Source organism: Ixodes scapularis, unplaced genomic scaffold (genome assembly GCF_016920785.2).
Source record: "Ixodes scapularis isolate PalLabHiFi unplaced genomic scaffold, ASM1692078v2 PGA_scaffold2__306_contigs__length_199485367, whole genome shotgun sequence".
In the NCBI taxonomy this organism is placed as follows: Eukaryota; Metazoa; Arthropoda; class Arachnida; order Ixodida; family Ixodidae; genus Ixodes; species Ixodes scapularis.
The window spans coordinates 143,486,090-143,507,358 of record NW_024609857.1 but is presented as its reverse complement, the minus strand read 5'-3'; the positions used below and the strand labels follow the sequence as shown (position 1 = coordinate 143,507,358).

At 47.3% G+C, this 21,269-nt stretch overlaps 1 protein-coding gene across 1 annotated transcript in view; it reads right to left on the bottom strand.

The window, feature by feature from the left end:
- LOC8053993 (4-coumarate--CoA ligase 1-like) overlaps positions 1–19,397 on the bottom strand; it is a 50,665-nt gene extending 31,268 nt beyond the window's left edge. Inside the window, exons 1-4 of the mRNA XM_029987895.3 lie at positions 19,266–19,397; positions 12,060–12,261; positions 7,164–7,273; positions 6,847–7,049 (exon numbers count right to left, since the gene is read on the bottom strand). Coding sequence (XP_029843755.3) covers positions 6,847–7,049; positions 7,164–7,273; positions 12,060–12,261; positions 19,266–19,397 — 647 coding nt within the window. The remainder of the gene's footprint in view (positions 1–6,846; positions 7,050–7,163; positions 7,274–12,059; positions 12,262–19,265) is intronic.
- Between the last annotated feature and the right edge of the window lie 1,872 nt (positions 19,398–21,269).

Genomic DNA, 21,269 nt, shown 5'->3' with positions numbered 1-21,269 from the left:
GACGCTCTGTTATTATCTTTTGTACCCTTTTATTTTTGGCACAAGTTCGCCACAATAAACGTCTATTTCTTCCTGTTTATTTATTGGTTTTTGGTCACCACCCGTGACATTTTGGTGGAGCTGCGGGGTACCGCATTCCCGTGCAGCGTTCCCCTCCAAGGGCCCGCAGTGCAAGTCCGATTCCCGGCCCGGTGAGAAGACCACTCACCGCAGAACCTGAAACTCGGACCAGCCGCCGCACCAAAGGAGAGGATCCTGAGTACGGTTTGCTGCTGGACAAGCCCAAGCCGAAGAAGACGACGATGGCCAACCAGTCGCAGAACCCCGCCGCTCCTGCCGTCGTCTACCTACCCGTCGATCCTCGGACACCGGCTCCCTTCCACGGCGAAAACCACGAAGACATCGACGACTGGGTCCAACAGTACGAACGAGTGGCCCGTCATAACGGGTGGACACTAGAAGAGTGTCTACAGAATGCGTACTTCGCCTTGGATGCAACCGCCCGGAACTGGTTCAAGAACCACGTAGCGTCGATCACTTCCTGGGAGCAACTCAAGGCTGAGTTGCAAAGAACATTCACGAACCAACAACGAAAAGAACGCCCGGAAGAGCTTCTTCAGGCGAGGATCCAAGGCCCTAACGACAGCGTCGTTAGCTTCGTGGAAGACGTCCTGCGACTGAGCAACCGAGCCGATCCTGAAGCATCCGAAGCAAAGAAGCTCAGTCTTGATGCGCGGCGTGAAGGAAAACATTTTCGGTGGTCTTGTGCGAAGCCCGCCTACCACAGCCGAAGGCTAAATGACGGAGGCCACCAACATCGAACGTGCCCTTCAAGCACGAGCCGCCCACTATCACCGAGTTCCCGGCGTCGGTTCCTTTTTTTCTTCCGGCTGCAACACCACGGACATCCGCGAGATAATCCGGGACGTCGTCCGGGAGGAGATCAAGAAGTTTCTACCTCCCGCCGCAAACCCAGCTTCGCCCTCAATCGCCGAGATTGTCAGGGAAGAAGTCCAGCAAGCGCTGCAGCCTGACGTTCTCGTCAGCACCACTCCGGAACCACAGACGTTGAGTTACGCCGCAGTGGCCCGACGGCCACCGCCTCCTCGTCGCACCTATGCCGCGCCGCCCCGACGTCAGTCTCCTGCGCCGCAGCACGACCGACGCCACGACGACCGGGTCCAGTACGCCTGCCCGGAGCCTCGCGCACCCCGCAAGACCGACGTGTTGCGAACACCCGACCGACGCCCTCTGTGCTTCCATTGCGGGGAAGCGGACCACACCTACCGCCGATGCCCATACCGACGACTCAGGCTACGCGGGTCCCACCCCAACGACCCGCGCCCCCGTCGTGGTGAACGCCCTACTGAGATCGACGAGTACCTGCGACAACCTCAGTCCCCCGAGCCTGCGTCCCGCCGAGAGTTTCGGTCGCCGTCACCGCGGCGTCCAGCTTCGCCGATGCACCGACCACGACGTGAAAGCCTGTCCCCCCTCGCTCCTCGCCGGGGAAACTAGGCGCGGCAACCCCTGGAGGTGGAGTTGCCGAAGACGACCGACGCCAAGATCCTCCACGAACGTCGGGGGGCCCCCACTCGAACGCTACCAGAGACCAAAACGACACCCCTGCAGTGGTGTCCAATAACCTAAACGTCGTCATCGACGGCCACGACGCATCAGCACTCGTGGACACCGGAGCAGACTACTCAGTCTTGAGTGGGAGGCTCTCCTGCCGCCTTCGAAAAGTCACGACGCCGTGGGATGGACCTCAAATACGAACCGCCGGTGGGCACCTCATCACACCAATCAGGAGATGCACTGCTCGCGTCGAGATCTGCGGTGAGACGTGCCCTGTGAAGTTCGTCGTTCTACAAGACTGTTCCAGAGACGTTATTCTCGGCATGGACTTTCTGTGTGAATACGGCGCCGTCATCGACCTTGGTGAGAACAGATTGACGCTGCGCAAGCCTGTTCCGTCTTCAGAGAAGCCTCGAACAGCGTCAGCCGCCGTCCGGCAGCGACTGACCGCAGGTTCACGCGGTCATTCGCTGCCGACCACGTGAACCTGCCGCCGCGATCAAGTGTTGTCGTACCCGTGGTGGCCGATGCAGCTACCTGCGGCGAAGTTTTTCTTGAAGGCAACCTTCAATTACTCCTAGGAAGAGGAATAGGCGTCGCAAGAGGAGTGGCTGAACTTCAGGATGGGCGCACCGTGGTCTTCGTGACGAACTATCGACAAGAAGCGCAACACCTCACGAAGGGTGCCGCTATAGGCCACGTCGAAGAAATTCGGAACTCCGCCGAAATCGCCGCGATTGCTGAAGAATCATTCCCGCCTCAGCAACACATTACACCGCCAGCGCAGCTCGACATTGACCCCAAGCTTCCAGGCCCGATACGACGGCAGCTAAGTAAACTCCTCGCCGAATACAGTGACTGCTTCGCGACGTCGTCGAGGGTGCGCCAAACCGCCGTTGCGAAACATAGCATCATTACCGAGGACGACGCGCGCCCTGTGCATCGATCGCCATACAGAGTCTCCGTTAAAGAAAGGGAGGTGATCCAGGAGCAAGTGCAAGAGATGCTGAAAGACGACATAATCCAACCTTCAAGCAGTCCGTGGGCCTCTCCAGTTGTACTGGTTAAGAAGAAGGACGGAACGCTTAGGTTCTGCGTGGACTACCGGCAGCTGAACGTAGTGACGAAGAAAGACGTCTATCCACTCCCCCGCATCGACGACGCGTTAGACCGGCTGCGCCACTCCCGATACTTTTCATCCATGGACCTGAAGAGCGGCTACTGGCAGATCGAAGTCGACGAACGGGTCCGAGAAAAGACAGCTTTCGTCACGCCAGATGGGCTGTACGAGTTCAAGGTGATGCCCTTCGGACTGTGCACGGCTCCAGCAACTTTCCAGCGTGTCATGAAAACCGTACTGGCAGGACTGGAGTGGCAGAGCTGTCTCGTCTACATCGATGACGTCGTAGTGTTTTCCAGCGACTTCGACGAGCACTTGCGACGACTCCGAGCAGTTCTCCAAGCCATACGGACCGCCGGACTCACCCTGAAGCCAAGCCGTCAAAGTGTCGGTTCGCCTATGACGAATTGAAGTTCCTAGGTCACGTGATTAGTAACGAAGGCGTTCGCCCCGACCCAGAGAAAACTCGCGCCGTCGCATCATTTCCAGCACCGACAGACAAGAAGGCCGTGCGAAGGTTTCTTCGACTATGTGCCTACTATCGGCGCTTCATCCGGGATTTTGCAAGGATTTCCGCACCGCTCACAAACCTCACAAAGGACGCCGAGAAGTTCGAATGGGCCGAGGAGCAGCAGCAGGCATTCGACGAGCTGAAGCTACGACTGCAGACTCCTCTTGTTCTAGGACATTTCGACCAAGATGCGGAAACCGAGATTGACACGGACGCAAGTAACGCTGGACCTGGTGCGGTACTGGTTCAAGTGCAAGAAGGCATCGAGCGAGTTATCGCCTACGCAAGTCGGACACTGTCCAAGGCGGAGAAAATTACTCCATGACTGAGAAAGAATGCATTGCGGTCGTCTGGGCAATCACGAAGTTTCGTCCGTATTTGTACGGGAGCCCGTTCCGTGTAGTCACGGACCACCACTCGCTCTGCTGGCTTGCGAACCTCAAGGACCCGTCAGGACGCCTCGCTCGATGGAGTCTACGACTACAAGAGTTCAATATGGCTGTGGTCTACAAGTCAGGCCGCAAGCACAGCGACGCCGACTGCCTGTCCAGAGCCCCCGTCGAAACACCTTCAGGCAGCAACAACGACGATGACGACGAGTGCTTCCTAGCTGCAGTGAACACCGACGACATAGCACGACGTCAAAGAGACGATCCTGAGTTGCGCGCGTTAATCGAGCACCTCGAAGCACGAGGGGCTACTGTCCCCCATGTCTTCTCGAGAGTCCTGACGACTTTCGTCCTCCAACAACGTGTACTTTACAACAAGAACTCCGGAGAAAACAGCACACCATGGCTGCTGGTAATCCCTACCGACCTTAGAGCGGAGATCTTCCAAGCCTGCCACGACGACCCGACGTCCGGACATCTTGGTTACAGCCGTACGCTGGCCCGAATTCGTGAAAGGTATTACTGGCCCAAGCTGCCGAAGACCGTTCACTTCTACACACGGTCCTGCCACGAGAGCCAGCGACGCAAGAAACCGCCGACGAAGCCGGCAGGTCTCCTGCATCGGATCGCTCCCCCGACCGTAACGTTCCAGCAGATCGGAATGGATCTACTTGGTCCTTTCCCACCATCGACGCAAGGAAACAGATGGAGTATTGTCGCCACAGATTATCTCACACGGTACGCCGAAACGAAAGCCTTCCTGCAGGAATTGCTGTGGAAGTCGCCATGTTCTTTATCGAGTCCATCGTCCCCCGGCACGGTGCTCCCGAAGTTTTGATCTCAGACCGTGGATCATCGTTCATGGCCCAGCTGACGCAAAAAATCCTTCGTCTCAGCCACACCAGCCATCGGCGCACAACGGCGTACCACCCGCAGACCAATGGGCTGACGGAGAGACTCAACAAGACCATCGCCGACATGATCTCCATGTACGTCGACGTGGAGCACAAGACATGGGACGAGGTGTTGCCGTACGTCACATTTGCCTACAACACGGCCGTGCAAGAGACCACCGGGGTGACACCCTTACAACTGGTTCATGAACGTAAAGTAACGACAATGCTGGACGCGATGTTACCCCACGAACCGGCTGTCGACGGAAGCGACGACGCCCAGGTGGTTGCCCAACGAGCAGAAGAAGTCCGCCAGCTCGCCAGACACCGTATTCAAGCCCAACAACGTGTAGACACTGGCCGCTACAACCTTCGTCGTCGGGACGTCTACTTCAAACCCGGAGACAGGGTGTGGGTGTGGACACCGATCTGCCGCCGTGGTCTCAGTGAGAAACTCCTAAAGTGCTACTTCGAGCCCTACAAAGTACTTCGTCGACTCAGGGATCTGAACTACGAGGTGATGCCCGACGGAACACGGACTTCATCACGCCGCGCTCCGCGACCGGAAGTCGTCCACGTCGTGCGCCTCAAGCCGTACTACGCGCGATAAGACTGCGACCTGTGATCTTGTGCACCGCCTGATAGGATTGTGTTTCGCGAACCTCCGTATGTTCCCATTTTTTTGTTTTTTCGCTCTGTTTTGTTGCCCTTCTACGTGGCATCGAGAAGATGCCTTTTTAATGGGGGGGAGTAATGCCACGCTCGTCGGCGAGCGACCGCGTGCGTGGCCGAGTGGTTACCGTGCTTGACTGTCGCGCGAAAAGTCTGGGTTCGATTCCAGTCAGTGGAATGCTCTTTTATTCGTTCTTTCGACATTGCGTTCTAGTGTGTTCGAGAACATTCTCGTATGATCGAGTTCCAAATGTTCCAATCACCGAACAATCTAGGCCGATTGTTCCAGAACCTAACGCGCGTACATAAGAGACTCCGCGTGCTGATCTGCAGTCAGTCTTGCCCCAGCGTTCGACTCTGCTGTTACGCAGACTTCGACGCCCGCGACGCACTGTTATTATCTTCTGTACCCTTTAATTTTTGGCACAAGTTCGCCACAATAAACGTTTATTTCTTCCTGTTTATTTATTGGTTTTTGGTTACCACCCGTGACAATATATTTAAAAATTAAAATTGCGCGAAGTACAACGGACCAGATGAAGCAAGACACAGTGCTGCCAACCATGTGATACAAACAAGGCCAAGCTTCAACTTTAGCAACGTTCATTTCTAATACAATAGGCCCGTTTAATTGCTTCACTGTTCAGCCTTGCTGCATCGTCGTCATCTATGCCATCGTCGTTTGCCACGCACAAAGCAGCGCTGTGTCAGTCTTTCTTCACCTTGTCCCACACCCTTTATTTTCAGATGCACCGAACATGCTACGCGAAGCCAACTAACATTTGAATCGTCTTCAGTTACCGCTGGCCTTAGGTGTGTGTCTGTGTGTGTGGGGGGGGGGGGGGGGTTCGGTGGCTTACGATAGCTCGGAGCACGTATAGCGAAAGCTCACGCTGCAAAAACCAGGGATTCTGGACTCCATCCCCATACCTGCACGCTTACGCCGGTGGGCTCGCCAAACAATCGGTGTAGTACCCAAACAATGAAGAGTCCCGGTTCCCTCTGTCTCACTTGTCCGTACACGTTGCGCACCACTTGCTTGGGTTGTTTGACAACTTTTGGTTGCCAAACTTCGTGGAAATCATTCGAAGCAAGCAAAGGGGCGACGCTACAGATGGTGCCGGCGATACATCGTACCCGCGATACCCGTCGATGCACACGAAAAAGACGTCATGTTTGATTTGCAGGGAACTAGAAAACCCGCGGCAAACTTAATTCAAAGAACCCTAATGAGCTAAAAAATAAGCAGCAGACGTTTAGAACATCCTGCCTAATATTATAGTAACTTCGTGAAATTAAAGCTCAACGGAACAATTTTATATTTTAATTAGTCAAGACACACCCAGCAAAAAATTTTCGTGTAACTATATTCAGCTGCTCATGCAACTATATTCAGCTGTTAGAACACTGCCTGGGTCTAGTCAAGCGTTATGCTGCTTCAATATACGTTCATGGCGTAATTGGTTTAACATCTCAAAAGCTAGTAGCGCAAAGCACAAGTAGAATGAAGTAAAAACTGGAAGGACAAGCGCTTGTCCAGTATTCTGCTTATCCCGGCCTTTTGCGCTGTTATTATGCTGCTTCGATTGTCTGTCACACAAAGACTGATGCTTCACGGGCTTGCAAAGAAGTAGATATATGAAGATTTTGAGAAAAAAATAAAAAGTAAAAGACGGTAATTACTTGGAGGCGTAGAGGCTGGCGACAAAACTGAGGTGCGTAATTTCCACGCCCTTGGATAATGCCGTAGTGCCTGAGGTGTAGCAGATAGCAGCCAGTGTATTTGCCGGATCAGGAACGTCCACTTCAACAAAGTTGCTCTCATCAGAGGTTGAGAGTTCCAACACGTCAATAAATCCAGGCAGCTCGCCGTTTATAAAGAGACCCTGTGATGGAAGTAAGAATCATTAACATGAAGTCTTAGCCTAATGCTGACTCCAGTAAAGAGCTCATGCATGAAGTTCAAACAAAGTATGCTTCTCGATGGTGAAACATTTTACCATTAGGTTCACACTTGATTGTTTTTGTAAATTGATACATTTTTTGGCGTTCTTGAAATCAGTCAGAATGTGGGTAACATCACCGTCCTTGATATGCGAAAGAAGTTCGTCTAAAACAAAACATGCAATAAACTATTAATGCGAAGTATTGAGGAGACTCAATACTCATAGTCTGTGCAGGGCTAAAAAAGAATTAGATGTTTCGCCTCCTACACGAACTTTCTGCCTTTGATAACACTTCGGCGCACGCAACTGTCAGAACCCGAAAAAAAAGGCAACAGGCGCGTGCTGAAAAAAATGCTTCTACTGCATTCCTTAAAAAAAACCTTAAATAAAAAAAAATTAAAGATTTTATTTAGAACACATATTTGTTTTATACGAAAAATGTTTCCGCAATATTTACGCCATTAAGCACTGTTTATACTCACGACGTTGAGCGCAGTGAACGGAGCGTAGCGCAGAACGCGCGCCTTTCATTGGCCGGCAACCAGAAACTCAATATCTGCGACAAATCAGTATCTGTGCCCGCAGCGCTACGCCACACCCGTCGACGTTACGTTGGAGTATAAACGTACGTTTAGACGCGATTTCGGTGAAGATAGCCGGGCCTAAGAACAGATTTAACTACGCTCCATTTCTCGGGTCTCATTGACATGTGGATCGTTTGTTATAAAGTTGTTTATCCGTGCCGCAATAGTATTTTCATCGATACTATTTATATGTTTGAGAACCAAATAATATAGATAGAGTCAGTTTTGTTTCCAAAAATATCACGAGATGGCCCATCCGCTTCGGTTTCAAACAATAACAAACATGTCTACCGGCGTTTGCGGCGCGTTCAAGAAACGTAACTCGTTGAGCTCGTTTGTTTCTATGAGTGCGAGTTGTTCCGCGTTCACCGAAGTGTTCAGATGCAAGACTTCCTCGACCGACCTTGTTGGCCGCAAATTGAAGCGCTTTGCGTTCGCTTGTTTTCGTAGCGGGACTGGTCTAAGCCATTGCGACCCACGTCAGCTATGTTGCTTGATCTGGCTTGATTTTCGTTTGCGTGTGTTGACGCTGAATGAAGTAAAAGCGGCCCCACTGCTCTCCGACTTTAACGCAACCAACGTTATTGCACCCATGGTTTCAGTACCGAGAAGAAACATTCGCAGGTAAGAATTTGCGAGGCATTTCGCTGAGGCAATCGGGCGTTCGGCTATAGCCGAACGCCCATAGGTAGACGAACTTGGCACTATAGTGTCAAGTTCGTCTACCTATGTTCCCCTCATTTCACTTCGAAAGGCAAGTATTTCTCAAGATTTGCAGTGCACGTGACCTGTCAAGGAGGATATTTTTAGGTCGCGTCTGCGTCTTGACTGATGACACGTACCCACCTTGCTTGCGGATTCCATGTGGAAAATTTTAACAGACATAAAAGCTTAAAAGACTGCGTATTTACGTTGTTGATTTGTTTTTGTCCTCTCGGTTGCGTTCTACCGCACATCGACAAACGCTGACAGATACTTGTATTGAACCGCGGCTCGTACATGATGTAACGTCAGAACGCCGCGTTCATGGACCCCTTGCGAGCGTTGGATAAGTTTTCAGACGAGGGCGGAATAGGACACAGACAAAGGCAAAATCGAACGCCGACACGCAGCTTTTATGTCCGCGTCTGCATTGCAGATGATATATGGCGGTGGAATAGTAGACGATGCTGGACGCTGCCGCTCGTCTGCTCGCACGACTAGCAGGCAGTGTCAGATGCCAAACTAGACACACTGGATGTCGCGAGAGAGGGACACTAGGCTTATTGCGTGTTCAGCAGAACTAGCGGCGTAAATAATGCTCGCAATTTTTTTTTTGCGCGAAACAATAACAATCAAATACTTGTCCCACATATGCCATTTAATTTTTTTTTCTCCATTTTAGTATTCTTTTAACATGTCGCGGGTAACTGGCGACGTGTGCCCCCGAAAGCGCCGCTGTGGTCTGCCATCCCCAATTGGAAAAAAATCTTACTCTGATATCTTGAGTATGCTGATTTCTACTTTTATTACTCAGGGAAAATGTGAGACTGTCAAGTTCTACGGTATTGCAATATACAAACACTGAAATAAAAAAAGAAAAGTTTTTCAAGAACTTAAGTGAAGCACAGTATAATTTTTTAATGATTTTCCCGTTCTTTCTTTTTTTTTTGCGCAGTATTTACGCAATTAGACGCAATCTAGGTGGAGGTCACGGTCCGCAACGCCCACAGATCAGTGGCCCGCCCATTACTATTGGATTGGCTTGGATGCTCGGCCGAACACGTTCGCAATCCTAGTGTCTCCCTGTCGCGACGTCCGGTATGCGTCCGGTGCGTCTAGTCTGCCACCGCCTGCTAGTCGTGAGAGCAGACGCGCGGCTGCGCGCGGCAGCCTTCGGCATCATCTGCTATTCCACCACCGTCTGCCATCACCTGCAACGCCCTTAAAGGGATACTACAACAACATTTCAGAACTTAATTATGATCTATACTTGTTCAAGGGAGCAGTATCACATCGGACGCGCCAAAATCTCGTTAAAAAAGACAAGAAAACGAATTTTAAAACAAAGTAAACGATTAGCAAAGAGCATCTGGTGAATGTAGCTAAAGCCTCGTTTGTAATGACCGTCTAGGAACCTTGATAGGTAGTGACGATAACTGTCTCGCCTAGAACTATACAGGCTTTGAACCTGACGTCATCCCGACAGCCCTACGGCCAGCACAAGAGAAGAGGGGAGGGAGGAACTCCCCACTCAACGGGACTCTCTTTTGTGTGTCCCAGACGTCGCTATTTTCAGTCTGCACGATTATTGAAGATTAACCCGTTACTCAAAATTCACACAAAAGCAACTTTGCGGTTAGTTGCGGTGGCCCCATCGCTGGCGTGCTTCGACCGCTTTGGTGACTGGAACGGCTAAGGCATCCTGACGACGTGAGCCTCGCCGCACCTTTGCTCAACCCCGAGACAAACTACGTCACGATTGCGCCGGATGTGACGTACTCTCCGCTGGCTGCTCTCCGAGCGCTTGCCAGAATGGGCCGTTTATAACAAAAAAATACAGCCATCAGGCTCAAAATACACGGGTGCGATTTTCATTTACAGATATTCCGGATCATATTCAGCCTATTCCTGAACACGACGGGTATATTTCAAATTTCGTTGATGTATCCCTCTAAGACGCGGTCATGAAAGCGGCGCGTCGACGTCCGTTACCGCCTGCGTCCGTCCTGTATACCACCACCGCCTAAAAACGTCTGGAACACTCGCAAGCCGTGGCCATGAAAGCGGCGATCTAGTGAGCCACGGTCCAGTTCAAGCGTCCGTCAGCGTTTGTCGACGTACGGTAAAAAGCGACCGAGAGGACCAAAAGGATCAACGCTAAATACGCAGTAATTTAAAATTTTCTCTTCTTGCTTTTTTTTTTTTTTTCGAGTGGAGATTGCGAGCAGGGTGGGTGATCGTCAAAACCCACATATAAAACGCGACCTAGAAATATTAGCTTTGGCAGGCCAGGTGTACTGCAAAATTTGAGAGCTTCTTGCCTTTCGAATCAAGATGACGGAAACATACCTGAACAAACTTGATGCGAGCCGAACGCCCGATTGCCTCTACCAAAATGGCTCGCTAATTCTTACCTGTGTAGGTATCATCTGGGTTTTGAAACCATGGTTACAATGACGACGGTTGCGCCATTCACCAAGCAGCGGGGACGCGCTTCCGGGAACCAACATCTTTATTCAGCATCAACACGCGCAAACGAACACATCAAGTCAGATCAAGCAAAATAGTTGACGTGGGACGCTAGGCTTAGACAATCACCAGCACAGCGCTTCCGAAGGTTACAATTGTTTGCTGCAATCTAGGGCTGTTCATATCTTCCTCTAACATCACGGTGAATGAAGAAGGACTTCAACTCATAAAAATAAACAAGCTCAACGAGCTACTGCGTGCACGCCGCAAACGCCGTCAGCGATGGTCGCTTGCTATCATTTGAAACCGAAACGGTAAGAGCAATCTCGAGAAATTTTTGAAAACAACAATGACTCCAACTAGATTATTTGTTTCTCAAACATTAAAAAAAAAAATTGTTGATATAAGTACCATTACGGGACGGAGAAGTAATTCTGCAGAGAACATTTCACACGTCAGTCACATCTCCGACCAATGAATGCCGACAAACAATGCTTAGCTAGCTAAGCACCTTTCGTTCTGCGCTGGGCCAAAGGATCCTTAAATTAAGTCAAACGCCGTAAATCTTGCATGCTTTTTTTTAATGGGTTAACACAATTTTAAGATCATTAAAAAATGCTTGATTTTTAAGGGCGCGTATATTTTAAGTTTTCTCTGTGACTTTTACGCACACCACCGAAATTGTCGCAAGCAGTCGTGGCATCACAAAGAGGAACCACAAGAGCGAGCCACAAAAACATCTCTTCGTCAATAATCAAGATGAAAGCTCCATTTAGTCGCTATCTCAATATTCTTCCACACTCCAGAACAAACCTTCAATCTCATTCATGTTTCTTTTTTTTTTTTTGCCCATAAAGTTTGGTACAAAAAGTTCAAGAATAAAAAGCACGGAGATATCAAATTTAAGTAGAATATATGCGTGATCATGGCAGCTATGTTAGGTATATACGTGCGTCGGGTCGAGGCACATTTAGATTTTCTCTTTTGATTACAAGCGTTTAGAAATTGTTAATGTTGTTAACATACTTCGGTAACAGTCCTTAAAAAGGTTAAATATGTTTTTGAAGAAAATAAACAAAAATCACGGGACCACATGTAAAGCTAATTAAAGGGTGTGAATAGAAAAAAAATTAGCTGAATAGTTATTCGCATGCAATTTTCGAGTATCTTTAGGTGGAAATTTAGAAGGGCGTACCTTCATTGAGTCCGATGTAGGATAGGATGAGTGTTGCCCCAGCAAACACGAATCCGAACATTGCAATCAGGTTTTCAACGCTGGTGTCAAGATGGACGCAGACATGGTCTCCCGGCTTGATGCCGTGAGCTTGCAAACCTGCCGCGCAGCGCTTTATTCTCGCGAAGAACTGAGCTCGCGTTAACTGCACCGAGTCGTCGACCTAGCCAGAATGAAAGGCATGCGTCAAAAGATTAAAAACGATGATCCATGGGTCGGTAGAGTGCGGAGAGCTTTATAACTATTATCAACAAAGAGTTAAACTCTGCTACGCTAAGTGAAGTGTTATACTTGGATTAACTTTATTCATTCATCCATTCATTCAGTCATTAATTCATGCAGTCATTGATGCACTCAGTTCAAATAATATAATGATAAAAGCATAAAAGAAGGCAGTAAGCTACAAATCAATAATTATTTAAACACAAAGCATAGTCAGAACAACCTTAAAATCATGGAAAGCAGTGTACTAGTCTGCCGTTACATGTGCAAAACATGAGATAGCTTCTTTCAGGAAGTGATTCGGATTTCTAGGTTGCCTGTTTTGAACTTGATTTAGAGTCTAATTAAAAGTCTTTACTGATTTGTTACATATGTTACCGTTCCACAAACGAGTTATACTAGGCTCTACCTGCGATAATGCGTCGGCGCTACACTTTTTTTCTGCAAATAAATAAATAAATAAATAAACACTGAACGAAAATACATTTTTAAAGTGCCTTAGGTGGCACACGTATGAGAAAAAATAAGCTCCCTAAAAAAACAAGAGACGAAAAAGCTAGAACAACAACAAGAACAAATAACGGAATTTGTACGCCGGGAGACGGATTAGACAATTCAACAAATACGCAGCGCCTGCCGTCACCTTTTCGGCGCTCTGCGGCAATCCGATGTGTTGAGCGTAAAGGAGTGCCCATGAATAAATAAAGCGATTCATGTTTGTTTAGAATTTCGCAATTTCAGAACGCAAAAGAAAGCCGGACGATAAGAAAACAAGGCCAACTTTGTGTCCGTTCTGTTTTTTCTTGTCCTCTGAACTCGCATGAACGGACCAATTTGCCGCGAAAGCGCGGTGGTGCAATATGGGGCCGGCGAGAGACCTTGTGGGATTTTTCTGAGATGCCAGTTTAGGTCAGCACTAGGTTCCGCCCTTTAGTAAAAGGTCCTTACTTTTGTAAGCACCGCTTCCCAACTCTCATTAACTCGAGAGCTGACTAACCTGTAAAATGTTGGTTGTAAAACTTGCTCTGTGCTGTCAGTCTTTTGTTCGACATATTTGTATGTGTAATGATTGAAACGGTTGTTTCATAAAAATGTAATTGTAAAGCATACGATTCCTTGCTTCATTTTTCCGTGCGTTCTTCGTTCGCTCTTCGCTACACGCGTTTTCCGCGACCAGCAGGAAGGCGCAAGTGGATAGTAAAAAATAAGAAAAAAAATATTAGCCTACATTAAAAAAATATACTGACCAAAAAACTTCGCTTCTTTTTTAAATTAGAACTGGAGCGGCAGCACCTATCATATATTTCGTTAAAATTATTATTTATCGTGCGTTCACCACGGTAAATGGGAGTGAACTTACAAACTACCATGCAGCCGAAGAGCAGGCCGTTGCAGGAAATTCACGGCCGCCGTGTTTGCTATATTTTTTCTATCTTTTAATTTCACAAGTTGTGAGTTGAGCTCTAAAAATGACATGAAACGTTTTGCGAAACGACGTTTACGTGCCCAGTTTGAGGTTTAGAATTCGAATCTGGTAAGGCGTGCCAAATGTTCTGGTCCCTACGGCCGCACTAGGTGCACAATGTTTGAAACATCAGTAGATAAGTAACACCACAGAGCAGAGTATCTGACACTGGGAATGAAACAACTCCCAGTTTCAGATACTCGTTAGAAACTGTGCTGTATATTCACAGGTCGAATGAATGTAATGAACCCCCGTAGAAAAATAAAACAATCGGTGACTCAGTTGTCTGTATCGGCGTTCGTCATTGAAATATTGAAGGAAGTTGTTATCGTTTCGCAGAAATTCACATAAAAGGTTTGATTTCCGCAATTCGTTAATGCAACCACCTGATCCGAGTTAAAACACGTGCGTTGGCTGCGCTTCACTGCTACCTAAGCGACCGTCAGCAGCCATGAGTAACCGAAACATGTGCGCGACCAAAGCCGATGCACTCGGCTTTTCAGTTCAACACACTACAACGGAAAACGCTCACGGATTGAACATTACAGTACGCCGTCAGCATCCGGCTTGGGTTATGTTTCCTTCGTTGTATCGACACGTGTTCTCATATAGGCCTTGGTGACGCCATTGTGTGTTCATATTTAACGAGGGGAAACACGAGGAAGCGATTTCCCGGCGATACATTTTGCGGGAAAACTTGACATAACGGTTCTTCATAGCAGTTTTCTCGTGAAATTCGGCTGATAAAACACATTCTGCTTTAAAGGGACACTACAACGAAACTTCGGCGTTTATTTCTTGGTCTGCTCGTGTTCAATGGAGCAGTAGCACGTCAGACACACCAATATCTTGTTGAAAAAGATACGAAAAGAAAATTTCAAACGAATTAGGCGATTAGCAAAGAACATTTGGTGAATATCACTAACGCCTCGTTTTTAATGCCCGTCTAGGAGCCTTGACAGGAAGTGACGTTAACTATCTCGCCTCCGGCCACCACGAAAGACGAGGCGAAGGAAGAACTCCCCCTTCTCAAGACTCTTTTCTGTGTGTCAAAGACGCCCCTATTGTCCCTCTACAAGATTATAGTACATTTACCCGTCTCTCAAAATTTGTACAAAAGCAGCTTTAGGGTTAGTTGCGGCAGCCCAATCGCTGGCGTGCTTCGACCGCTTCGGTGGCTGGAATGGCTAGGACATGCTCTCGACGTCAACCCCGCTGCAGCTTTGCTCGTCCGGAGACAATGTACGTCACGATTGCGGCGGATGTCACGTGCTCTCCGCTGGCTTCTCTCCGAGCGCTTGCCAGAGTGGGCCGTTTATAACGAAAAATACAGCCATCAGGCTCAAAACAGTAATGTGTCGTTGTCATTTACAAATATTATGAATCGTATTCAGCCTATATCTAAACACGACGGGTATATTTCAAATTTCGCTGAAGTATCCCTTTAAAGCAAGGCTGATAAAGTGTAGCAATGCCACGGCGCGCCGAAGACTGCGCTAAACAGACAAGCTGGTAGGTTGACAAGATTATTCCCTCAGTTGAACTAATAAATAAATATATATATATATATATATATATATATATATATATATATATATATATATATGTATATATATATATATATATATATATATATATATATATATATATATATATTGGCGAATGTTTACAAATGCTTCCGTTGATATATAGGCAAAAACAAGGTGCGCAAACACAGCAGCCGTAGAATGATAAAAATAAAATTCTAATTTAATGGCGTGACTTTTTTCACCATTAGAATTTTATTTTTAACATCCTACGGCTCCTGTGTGGGCGCACGTCACTTTTGCCTACATATATATGGGTGTTTTCATCTCAAATCGGGCAGGCTAAAATGGTCTTATTTTTAATTTTCAGGAAAAAAATATATGTCTTGGGGGTATTTCTCAAATGAAGGAGGGCGCAAGCCGCATGTTCTCCCGATTTTTCGTTCTCGAGTTACGAGCCGTAGAAGCCGCAGTGGCAGAAACTAGTGTTTTTGCCTGCCGTCGCAGGTCGCGTGTTTGACACCCTCTGCTGACGCTATTGTTTTCTCTACGCCCTTTTAACTTTTCCCCCTCATTTAATAGGTATTATAAAGATACCTTGATGTATTCAAATATTTTTAGGAATTTTATTGTTTTCTAAAACACATGTCAAACTCGTCACTCCGGTCGCTTTTAGGTCAAATTTGGCAGGTCATTACTTTGTCTGTACTTAAGGTAAATTTTCTTTCTTTGGCTCTACAGAAAGCCCAAGGCAAGCCCATTATAGATATAATAATATCATTATGATTTGTCGACTAGCCGTTCCGCTTCTAACTTACTTCTAACAACGTAACTTCATGCACAACTCGTTACTCCAAATTATTTATATATTTCTAGCTGCCATCCCGAATTATACAAACAAAAGAAGAAAACATTGTCGCCTCCAGTGAACCGTGTAGGTACTGAAGACAAACAACTGCTTGCCATTTATCACCAAAGATGTATGCCTAAAATTAACCTTGTTTTCCGTGACGGTGCGTCTCACACTGCCATGCCAGTGCTTCTGAGTCACCCAGAGCAGGTAGATGGAACGACAATGCACTGCAACACTTATACCTCTGTCAGACGGGTCCGTTAAAAAAGGCGTTAAGAAATTCAGTACTTTAAATGAATCCTGAAATTCAAATTAAAACATACTCATCACGTTCAGCAATGAGATTTAGCATCATCAACAAAGTTTGCTAATGTCAATCGCACGATTCTATATCGAACGGATGACTATATTTATCGCTCCAAATGGCTAATTCCAGCCATCGGAAAGCGCCAGCACGCTTACACCGGCATTTTTTCAAAGATAATAAAGATATTATTATTATTATTATTATTATTATTATTATTATTATTATTATTATTATTATTATTATTATTATTATTATTATTATCTCAAAAGATCCGGAGCCTCCAGCCCGTTGGTGGCGTCATGTTTTCGCTCACCGGCAAGGCTACAGGGAGGCTGTCGTAGTTGCGAGCTTCTCCAATTGGTGGCGTCAACGCGTTACAACCTGAACGTTCGATATGCCCGCTATTTAGCTCCTAAAGTTTTTTTTACTCTTCAGACTGATCATATATTCCCCTCCACTCCCCTACTTTATAAAGTTTGCTCTGCTAAAGCAGAAAGGGTAGCGGGTTGTCTGGGTGGAGCTCATCCTGCACTTTTTGCAAGTGACTATTGTTTAAACAGCATTTGTTCTCTTTATGGTTTCATTTTGTTGACTGCGATCTACCAGGCACCCAGGCCAGCCCCCTCCCTCCCCCCCCCCTCCCCCCCCCCCCCCTTTCTACAAGGGTTTATGCGGCAGGTTCATAATAGGAATTCTAGGATCCGTTGCACCAAATAGGTGGTTGTCAGTTTATCGTAAAAAGGCGGCAGTTAATATTCGACATCAATTGTAACGAGTATACCTAAGTCTGACAGAGTATCTCGACACAAGTGACGTATCTTAAAGATACTCAAAAGTAGCTCGAAGGTACTACCGCGATACTGCCCAGTCCTGCTGAGAACACAGGTGGTAACTTATGAGAAGGGAACAAAAAGCTCGTGCCACGTGACGGTAAGTGTCCAAATCTTTGCGGTGATCAAGTGGAGAAGTATGTACAGTACGTATTAAGTTTTGTGCATACAAAAACATTTTTCATCACGCTCTTTTTACACACAGTTTTCCGGAGTCAGAAAAAACAAAACGACTTTCGTACTTGAACCATATATATTTACGTCAAGTGCTAATTAAATATATTCCGAACGTATATAGAAACCAGAAACAATTGCAAAATATCTGTTTCTTACCCTTGCTGGGTCTTCACACTCACCGGTTGCAAAAAAAAAAAAAAGAGGAAAATGAGATAATCCCTGATCATAACGAATTTATAGATATATTAAAATAATAACAAATAAATGCACAGTTGAGGCCCAATAATGCGACAATTTTTAATAAGCCAAAAGATGCGTTGGCGCTTACTTTTTTCATCATAAAAAGATAAATAAAAAGCAATATTTTCTGCCGTCACGTCACTCATTCTACCAAAAGTCTCCTGACATGTTCGTCTTGCAGGTAGCGTGAAATGCACCAGTGCACGATGCTCGTGCCTTGTCAGGGGCCTTGGAAACAAATGACGGCGCTGCGCTCGTTCGTGACACGTGTCTCGCGCGTTCGCACAGCGGTCGTCATTACTTGTAAGATACCCCATCTGTGCATTTTAACACGGGACTTTAATTTCAGGAAACACAACTTTAAACAGGCAATCAAGAAAAAAGAACCCTGAAGAGACATAAAAGAAGTCACGGGAGGCAATGATGACGTCACACCTACACAACCAGGATACACGTGTCCATGAGCACACACCAATCCCCACACCAAACTCGGCAACAAAGAGGTGTAGATTGCACCCCGATACGAACAAGAACAACAGGGTTCAGTCTACCATATATTCGTAGCGGAGTCTAATGTGGGAGTTGAAGCGTTACTCTTTTAGGGGCGGAGCTCCTTAGGGTCTAGCCTTGTCCGGCGTCCGTGCTCACATCGATTGCACTGCCTCCGGAATCGGCCCACTTATTAAAAAAAAAAAAAAAAAAAGGTACGCTTATACGGGCGTACGTTCCAACTCAGGACCGCTTGCTTTCGAGGCAGCCGTCTTAACCTCTACGCTAAACTCCAACGTTGCATGTAGCCGCTCAACGTCTATACAGGAGAGGGCGCTGCGGCCAAATGCGTATATCATCGCGCTAAACTTTGCATGCATTGGCTTAATGTTCATAGACGAGAGGGCGCTGCGGTCAAATGCTCACGATCCATACCACACATTCTCTTTCTGACATGGTCCGTTGACTTAAGCGGTGGAGATGCGTTCCCACGGCTCCTAGCGGAACCAAGCTGATGCGCTAGAAGAACCACTGGCTCTGCATTTCACGGACCATAAAGCAGTAACAATGAAGTCGAGACGCAACCCGGAAATCAGCATTACCTATGAGCAATAAAAAAATCAGCACCATCAGCTCTACCTATGAACAATAAAATCAGTATCATCAGCACCACCAGAGCTTCGCCCCAATCAACATCATTCACCACGTTGAGATGCGTCCATTTTTTTAATACGTCAATCTTGGTTGGGTACGTGTGACGTTATCGTTGTCTTCCATGTCTTCTTTTGGAGTGTTCGGTTTTTTTTCTTTTTTTGTGTTTTTCGTCTATTTAAGGTTGTGTTTCATGAAACTAACACCAGCTGTGTTTTAGAGATTCATGTTGCATTTTCCTCCTTTTCCCCATTCTCCAGGGTGAAAGATGTGAGTCCTTAACCAGCTGGCCTGCACCCTTGCATTCACTTTATTCTACCCAGTACTATTTGACTAATACCAGAACACTGTGAAAAGTTTTCAGTTCATCGTATTATTCATGGTAAGGTCGAAAAAAGAGTACTCACAATGGCAATTCTATCCGGCGAAGCTTCAATGCATCTCTGAATGGCAGTGTATATAGAAGAGCAGGGGATAGAGCACACCGGGTAGGGTGAATAAATGACACCGTCTTTAATCGGCGCCCTCATCGGCTTCATCTTTCCTTCGACTGCTGGGAAGCAAAACTTTCTGAAATAAAGTCCATGTTCGTTTTTTGTTTGTTTTTTATTCCTACGATGGTTAAACCTGGCGACAGTGGCTGGTGGTATCAGCGTTGTTCTTACACGTTTAATGGTGACAGCAATACCGATAAAAACATTCACACACTCGCCATCAACTATTATGCCAAGCCGATCAGTATAGGTTGCGACAATCGACCAAGGGTGGCGAAGACGAACGCGAGTACAGAATACTGATGCTCCTTGATGCTAGCCGGCTTTACAGGTGCACGATAACACTTGTCAAAATGCAGAAAATCTGCATGGTCAACTTACAACCGGCATCCGTGGTTCCCTTTTGGGCGCTTATGCAATCCGCCTTATTTTACCGTGATAGTTATTACGGGTTATTCTCCCTCACTCGAAATGCTGTTGATGATGCAGTTGTAGTTTTAGTGCGCCCGTCGTCGGTATCGACAAATGATTAAAAAAAAAGATGCGGTTTTCTTGTGATGCAATCCTTGGTCCACTGTTCGTGAAGCGACTGCGTTACCACAAAGCCACGCGAACTGCTTTAACGCGTACCTAATAAACCGCATCTGTTGAGGAAATATGCGCATGAATATCGCGCAATGACCGCCAGAATGGTCGCAGTGTAACTTCGCATCACGCCGCCCGAGTCTCATGCCGCGTCCATTAGTGCAAGGCGCATAAGTGCAAGATACATAAGAGTATATTCATATTAAAAATAGCCCAAAAAAGACGGGACAAAAAGACGAAGAAGCACACAGGACAAGCGCTAACTGGCAACTAAAGTTTATTGAATGCTTCCAACTTTGCTATCGCCGTGCACGCGCTTAGTCTCGTCTCAACAAAAACACGGAGTACCGCCAAATCAGCAGATACAGCCCGCCCACCGCCTGTTCCAAGAAGTCAGCAAAACAGCTAAGTCACCCCGCCGCACGATCCGAACGAGGAAAGGAATAGAAAAAACGACGCGTTAATATTAACAAGTTAGTGTTAATAAAAATTTACTCTTCCGGCTGCATATACACCGATGCGACGCTTATGCAAACGTCTTTGTCACAAGCATGTGTTTTTGCCGCCTCCAGCAACTCTCGTTCTATCCTTCCTTTGTTGCGGAGTCCCTCCACCTGCGCACCATCCAGCGTGGGGGAACAACCACAAGTTTTACAATGCCCCGGCAAGTGGGAACCGTAATTGTTGCCAAGAGAAGCCGCATGCTCTCGAAGTCTATCATTTAAGCTCCGGTGGTCTTTTTGGGTGTTGCTTCAGTCCCACCTGCCGTGGAGCGAGTGCCGGAAAGAGGACCAAAGTTTAGTCTTGAAACGTCTGCGGACAAACTCGAACTCTTGGCAGCTGTCCACAGGATTGCAGACAAGGCTCCCCACAGAGGAAAAGGAGCGGTGGGTTTCGGAAGGGGTGGAGTCGTTGCAGAGGAGCTACGAAGGTAGCAAAGACAATCGGTCGGTTCTCCGGAGGGTTTTCCGTCACTTCCACGACTCGGACCTTTCGCTCCTGCTGGCTGACAAAGAAGGAAGCTTCACGGTACTCCGAAGCAAATTATTTGGTGAGGAAGGTATGCTGGGCCATCAACGAGAACTTCAAACTAGCAGACACACGACCGGCTAGGGCAAATACTAGGGCGGTTAAGATGCTAGAGGAGTTGAACCACGAGGCTTTGGCGAAGTGTGCAAGAAATTGCAAACTGGATGTCCTGAAGATGTTCTTTGCGGCGAAGACGCACAAAGTTGAGTGCCCCTTCAGAGCCATCGTCACAGAGAGAGACAGCTGGCAGGCCCAGGTCAGCAGGTTTCTGCAGCTGCTCCTGAGTAACGTCTTTCCAGAAGA